Source organism: Oryctolagus cuniculus, chromosome 18, assembly GCF_051225735.1.
Source record: "Oryctolagus cuniculus isolate XC-2025 breed Fujian yellow rabbit chromosome 18, ASM5122573v1, whole genome shotgun sequence".
In the NCBI taxonomy this organism is placed as follows: domain Eukaryota; kingdom Metazoa; phylum Chordata; class Mammalia; order Lagomorpha; family Leporidae; genus Oryctolagus; species Oryctolagus cuniculus.
In genome coordinates, this window is record NC_142884.1 from 50425754 (window position 1) to 50432700 (window position 6947).

Genomic DNA, 6947 nt, shown 5'->3' on the forward strand with positions numbered 1-6947 from the left:
ATTGGCAGGTGGGAGGATGGGCTGCAAGCAGCCACCTGCACCCCTTGTGAAAAGCACCCCAATGACTGTACTGCTTGGCCTCTCCCCTGCCCTCCTTCTGCCTGCTCTCCCCAACCCCCAGCCCGCGGCGTCTTGCTGGGCCGTGTGCAGGGCGTCTGGCCCCAGGGAGAGGTGGGGTGAGCCACAGTCCACACCTACACGGCTATAAATAGGGAGCCTCCCGTGGCTGCTGCCTCAGCCTCCCTGCTCCAGCCGTGACATCACCAGAGCCACCAGAACCACTCACTCTGCACTTGGACCATGGACCCCGGAGAATGCACCTGCATGTCTGGTGAGGGAGCAGCCACCCTAGAGCCCCGGGACCTCGCACCAGCTTCCTGCAGGGAGCCCGCAGGACTCCCATCAAAACTTCCAATTTGCTGGAATCCAGGCTCAGGGAATGGCTGGGGTGGGGGGAACCTGATAACTTGGCCCTTCCTGACTCAGGCACGCGGGGGCAGCCAGCAGTGCGGGTAGAAAAGTGCTCTTGGTGAGGGTTTGGGTCCCTCTCTGCTGCTCGTTCTGCGACACTTGATTATTTCTGGTCCACAGTGTCCTTGCCTAGAAACTGAGGATGCGCATGCCCTCATCCCAGGGTGCTGAGAAGCTGCTAACGGCTACTTGCAGGGGAGTTGTCAGAGGTGTATGGACCCCCTCCCAGCCCCCCACCCTGCTCTGGTCTGCGACCGCTTAATTCCAGGGAAAGGTGTTGGCTGGAAGGACAGACGACAGGTTCCAAGCCACTCCGGGCCCTTGCAGCCTCGGGAAATGGTACCTCGGAAGCCTTACAAGCCTCCTCGTGTCTGTGTGCAAACTTGCACACAAGACAGAAGCTTCCAGCATTTGGAAACTTAAAATGGTGGTTGGGACAACTTTTTTTAAAAAAGTGTGGACAGATGGTTTGCTCGATGTGAAGACTAGCTCTGGCTGTCCCTTGGGGCCTGCATGTGCCCCTTGCCCCTCTGCCCACCCATTGCCAGTGTGCTTCTTGCCTTTGGAAGGTGAGGGGGGGCTCAAAGGCTTCCAGAGATGCTCCAGGAACCTTGGATTTGCTGGAGTCGGCCTATTCCCCTGCTCCCCAGCCTGATGGCCGTCACAGCCCTCTGGGTGGCTTTCACACAATACTGATTTCTTTCCCTCACCCGGACTTGCGAAGCAGACTACATCAAGGGCTGGGCCCAGGAGCTGCAAGTTTAATAAGCTTCCCAGCTAGGACTGACGGAGTGACGCTGGTGCAGCTGCTCCCAAGGACGGTGCCTGCACTGGGTCGCTGGGGCGGTCAGTTGCGGGCTGGGTGTTCCCCCTCCATCTCAGCCCTCACACTTGTGGTGGCGCTGTCCTCTCTTCCAGGAGGAATCTGCATCTGTGGGGACAACTGCAAATGCACAACTTGCTCCTGTAAAACATGTCGGAAAAGTGAGTATGGCGACGGCCGGGGCGAGGAGGATCCGACGCCCCAGCCCCAGTTCCCCAGCCGCGGCGGGAGGGAGCGGGTTCTGGGTGCTGTTTCCCTTTGGGGAAGATCTGGACTGAGAGCCCAGCAGAGAGCAGGGGCGGGGCTCCTGAGGAGGAGGATGTCTGTGCTGTCTGGAAGAGGAAGGGGAGGTTCTATCCTTCCCGGGGGAGAAGGGGAGGGAGCACTGGCCTGGAGTCACCAGCCCTGAGTTCTAGTCTTTAATCTGCCACTGTCCAGTGACCTTGGTAACCCCCATCCTTCCCTGGGCCTCTGGTGGACTCTTGATGTCCCCTACGTTCCCTTCCAGCCTAACATGACACAGCTTCCCCTCGCCAGGTTTTCTGCTAAAATGCATCGAGGCCTTGTGCACACCCTCTTCTTTTCCTACTTCCTCTTAGTCGTGGTGGTGAGGGCAAAGGCAGGAGGGGAGTGTTGACCCAAAGCTGATGTGTCCGTCTCCTGACCTTTTCAGGTTGCTGTCCCTGCTGCCCCCCGGGCTGTGCCAAGTGTGCCCGGGGCTGCATCTGCAAAGGGGGCTCAGACAAGTGCAGCTGCTGCGCCTGAGCCCCATTCCCAGGCTGGGAGAGAGGCCTGGGAAGCATCTGTACAGTGCAGGAGTTGAGAAGTTGGAATGATTGTACCATAGGTTGTGCTTTTTATATGTTTGCCCCCAAGTGGTGTTGGTGACATCCATTGCTTACAGCAATAAAGTTTTCACTGGTGATTGAGTGGTGGCTCGGAGCACTGTTTTCCCCCAGCCCAGCAGGATGAGAAGAGCTGGCTCTGTTGCAGATCCTGCAGGTACCCAGCCACATGCCTTCTGCAGGTGGCTGCATCCTACAGGACGCTGCAGCTCTGCCCAAGGCTTTCTCCTGCTGCACGAGGAAGCTTGACCCATGTACAAGGCAGGCTGGGAGGACTGGAGACTACACACCCCTAGGAAGAGCCCTTGGCCAGCAGCAAGTGGGAATCAGAGGATAAATACCCCAACATCTTCACCCTTCAGATGGGACGAGTCTGAGACTTGCTGCCCGCTGTCTCCCAGAAGTCAGCAGCAGCATTTGCAGCAGGTGCAACTTGCTCATTAATAAACTGGCTTCTGGGACCGGCGCTGTGGTGTAGCAGGTAAAGCCGCCGCCTACAGTGCTGGCATCCCATATGGGCGCCGGTTCGAGACCTGGCTGCTCCACTTCTGATCCAGCTCTCTGCTATGGCCTGGAAAGCAGTAGAAGATGGCCCAAGCTCTTGGGTCCCTGCACCCATGTGGAAGACCTGGAAGAAGCTCCTGGCTTCTGGCTCTTGGCTTCAGATCAGAGCAGTTCCAGCCGTTGCGGCCAATTGGGGAGTGAACCAACATATGGAAGATGCTCTCGCTCTCGCTCTCTGCCTCTCCGTCTCTCTCTGTGTAACTCTGACTTTCACATAAATAAATAAATATTTTTAAAGAAAAATAAACTGGCTTCCTTCCCTCTGGGCCTAAATTTCTGCACCCCCCATCAGTGCTTCCTGGGAACCCCATTCAAAAAAATAGGTGTACAAGGTCTACTTTGTGGGTAACCCAATCTTTGCCAGGTTTTTCTGGCATAGTGTTGGTCTGATGCCTCCTTGTGCAAATGTAGCTGTTTGATGGGTGGGAGCACCGAATCAGATAGGAGCAGAGTCTGCGTGGATCGAAAGGAAGTCCCCAAGGCCAAGATGTAGGGGCGTGAGCTGCCTTGGTTTGGTTTTCTGGGCCGACTCTCAGGACCAGGTGACCAAGGAAGACAGGCACCAGGACAGAGGTGCAGACTTCCTATGAAACAACTTCCTAGACGGACGTCGAGAAGATCAAAGTCCCTGGTCTCTGCCTCTTACACGGCGGCTCTCAACAGAGAAGGCGGACCCGGGCTCTGAGATGGTGCTCATTCGTGCAGCCAATGGCCCGAGCCTGGACCCACCAAGGGCCCGAGCAGCCCAGCAGTCTTTATCAAGCAACCATCAGATACAGGAGTGGGTGAGAAGGGGGCTTTCTCCAAGTCACGGGGCTGCTCCGTGGTGCCCCGGGGAGCTGGGCTTGGCTGGCAGGAGGAGGAGTAGGATTAACTGTATGCTGAGTACTGTTCCGTCAGCTGGGGTGTCCCTTCCATGCACAATTTGCACTTTAGACTCAGCATCACCACACCAAGGAAAGCGCTTGGTCTTTCGCCTCTCTCTGGCTGTGTGACCTCAGCCAGGTATTTGAACCTCTTGAGGCTAAGCTTCCTCCACTGTAAAATTCAGGGAGGAGCTGCAGCATCGCAGCCGTGCACATAGTAGGTGCCCATAAACGGGGTTTTTAGGAAGGCTACAGCGGCTCTTAGGCTCCAGTTTGTTCAGCTCCTGAGCAGACCCCTGCCAAGCCACCCCCTGTAACTGCACAGCTCTCGGGCACCCTGGGAAGGACCTGAGGTCAGCCACTACACCTTCCAGGGGGCTGAGCAGTCCCCTGTGTCTCCAGCAAGCAGACCGGCCACTCTCACTGCAACCACTAAGTGCCCCCGCTTTACAGATGGGGAAACTCAGGCTTGGGGGTCTCAGTGTCTTGACCAAAAATCACGCGGCTTCTAGGGGACAGGACTGGGACCTGAATTCAGGTCTGCCTGTCTCAGAGGCTAACTCTTGCCTGTGTTATTTGGATAGGACCAAGAGAAGGAGGAAGCCAGTAACTGCCCCAGACCCAAGAGCAAAGGGTCACTGCCGTGGGTGTCATGCCTCAGAGAGCCCATGTGTCACAGACACACAGAGCGTGAATTAATTGAAGAAGACATTGGAGCCCCTGTAACACAGGACCTGGTATTTGTCTGGCATCGGGATCAAGCAATCCTAACCGTCGGCTCTTGTTACCGACACTGTTCAGGCACCAGGGAAACACGACTCCATCCCCAGGCCTCTGGCCTCCCACAAAGTGATTATATTAGACGACCAAGAGGCGTCACGGACTGTGCGGATGCCAGCGTCAGAGATGAACAGTTTTCAAAGTGCAGGGGAGATCGGAGGAGTGGAAGTGAAAGAAAATACAAATTAACTAACTCATCAGATCCTTTCTTTCAAAAAAACACGAATGTAATAGATTCTCAGGGTTGTGTCATTAGTGTAGCACATCCTTCCCCCCCCTTTCATTGTGTTCCAATTTATATCTCATAATTTTTTGCTAACTACAGAAGTTGCACAAGGCAACTGAAGAATATTTTGTAATGTTAAGCAATTCATATTACTCATATAAATTTACATTATTCTTAAATTTGTGGGGATGTGTATGCTATAGATGAGTGTGTGTATGCCCTTCCAACTCATATATTTTTTAAAAGATGTATTGATTTATTTCCAGGTCTCCCACGTAGGTGGCAGGGGTCCAAGCACATTGGCAGGGAGCTCGATCGGAAGCAGAGCAGCCAGGACATGAACCAGTGCTCTGATATGGGATGCCAGCTTGGCAGGCAATGGCTTAACCCACTGCACCACAATGCTGACTCTGACTTGTGTTTTTTAATGTTTATTTATTTTCATCTACTCAAATTCATATGCTGAAGCCTAAATCCCCAGGGAGTTGGGGCCTTTGGGAGGTAATTAGGTCACCAGGGTGGAGTCCTCAAGAATGGGATTAGCGGCTTTATAGGAAGAGACACCAGAGGCAGCTCTGTCTCTCTCACAGCCTGGTGGAGACTCAACCAGAAAATGATCCTCCGCAAACAGGCCCTCACCAGACAGGATCTGTGGGTGCCTTCATCTCAGACTTGCCAACCGTCAGAACTGTCAGAAAGAAATTTCTATTGCTGAAGCCACCCAGAGTCTGCTAGGGCAACCTGAACTGAAACAGAAAGGTAAGGAGGTAGACATAGAGAGCTCCTCTTTTAAGTTTTGTACTAGATGGACATTGTGTTCTAGAACAATCACAGCTGTTTTTATGAAGATATTTAACAAAGTGTAATAAGTTTTTTTTTTTTTTTTTTTTTTTTTTTTTTTTTTTTTTTTTTTTAAGATTTGTATTCTGCTATGGCCTGGGAAAGCAGTAGAAGATGGCTCAAGTCCTTGGGCCCCTGTACCCACGTAGGAGACCCGGAAGAGGCTCCTGGCTCCTGGCTTCGGATCAGCGCAGCTCCAGCTGTTGCAGCCAATTGGGGAGTGAACCATCGGATGGAAGACCTCTCTCTCTCTCTCTCTAAAAAAAAAAAAAAAAAGTATTTATTTGAGAGGCAGTTACAGACTGAGAGGGAGAGACAGAAAGGTCCCCCAAATGGCTGCAACTGCCGGAGCTGGGCCTATCTGAAGCCAGAAGCTTCTTCCAGGTCTCCCTTGCGGGTACAGGGGCCCAAGCATTTGGGCCATCCTCCACTGCTATCCCGGGCCACATCGGAGAGCTAAACTGGAAGAGGAACAACTGGGACTAGAACCGGCGCCCATATGGGAAGCCGGCGCCCAGGCAGAGGATTAACCTAGTACGCCACTGCATAAACCCCAGAGGGTCTTAATTTTAATGTTAAATGTTATCTTTGTTTCTTGATTGAAGGCTCTGTGGGTGTGGCGAGGGCGGGGCTTGTTGACTGGCAGGCAGGTCTGGCCACTCCTCAGGGTCAGCGCAAGAAGGGCGGTCCTCTGTGGGCCCTTCCTAAGCTGGGTGACGCCATTTCTTCAAAGACGATCCCGCGGCCTCAGCCTAGGGGAATGGTGGAGCTGCCCACGCGGGCGTGCGGAAGCCTGCCTGGTGGCCACGGAGCAGCTCTGCCGACCGCTCCCTGCCGTCTTCTGCCCCTTCTTCCTCTCCTGCTCTCGCAGCCTGAGCTCAGCCAAGTCCCTCACAGCGGAGCTGAGCTGCTCGCGTTCACCCACGTGTGATGTGACCCATTCCGGCGGCCGGTCCCAGCCATGCCCCCCTCCCTGCCCGCCCCGTACACCCACACAGCTCTTCCATTAGTTCTTTTTCTCTTCCTCCTTCTTCAGTTTCTTTCCACGGATGTTCCGGAGGAAGGAGAGGAAAAGCTACGTGCTTAGGTCGCCATGGTGAGCCAAAGGTCTGAGCTAGGATTCTTACTGGTTCCTATCTTTTTTTAAAAGATGTATTTATTTTTTTTGAAAGTCAGAGTTACACAGAGAGAAGAGAGAAAGAGAGAGTTGGTTCCTATTTTTAATCATTGCAACGACTTTGCAGGATATTTGTATTTTAATTTTTTTCCATTTTATTTGAAAGACAGAGCTGGTTCACTCCCCAAGTGTCTGCAACAGCCAAGACTGGGCTAGGCTGAAGCCAGGAGCCAGGAACTCCATTGTGATCTACCACACGGTGGCAGGGATCCAAGTATTTGAGCCATCACTTGCTGCCTCCCGGAGGGTGCATTAGCAAGAAGCTGGAATGGGGAGCAGAGCCTGGACTTGAACCCAGATACCCCCATATGGGAAGTGGACATCGGCACCAAGCATCTGCCCAGATAGGCGTTGT

The 6947-nt window shown here is 53.6% G+C and overlaps 1 protein-coding gene across 1 annotated transcript; it reads left to right on the plus strand.

Moving 5' to 3' along the window:
- The first annotated feature begins 231 nt into the window (after nt 1–231).
- Nucleotides 232–2223, plus strand: MT4 (metallothionein 4). Its single transcript, XM_051846787.3, has 3 exons — nt 232–331; nt 1390–1455; nt 1968–2223. The coding sequence occupies exons 1-3, from the start codon at nt 301–303 to the stop codon at nt 2057–2059; spliced, it is 189 nt and encodes a 62-aa protein (XP_051702747.1). The 5' UTR covers nt 232–300; the 3' UTR covers nt 2060–2223.
- The last annotated feature ends 4724 nt before the right edge of the window (nt 2224–6947 follow it).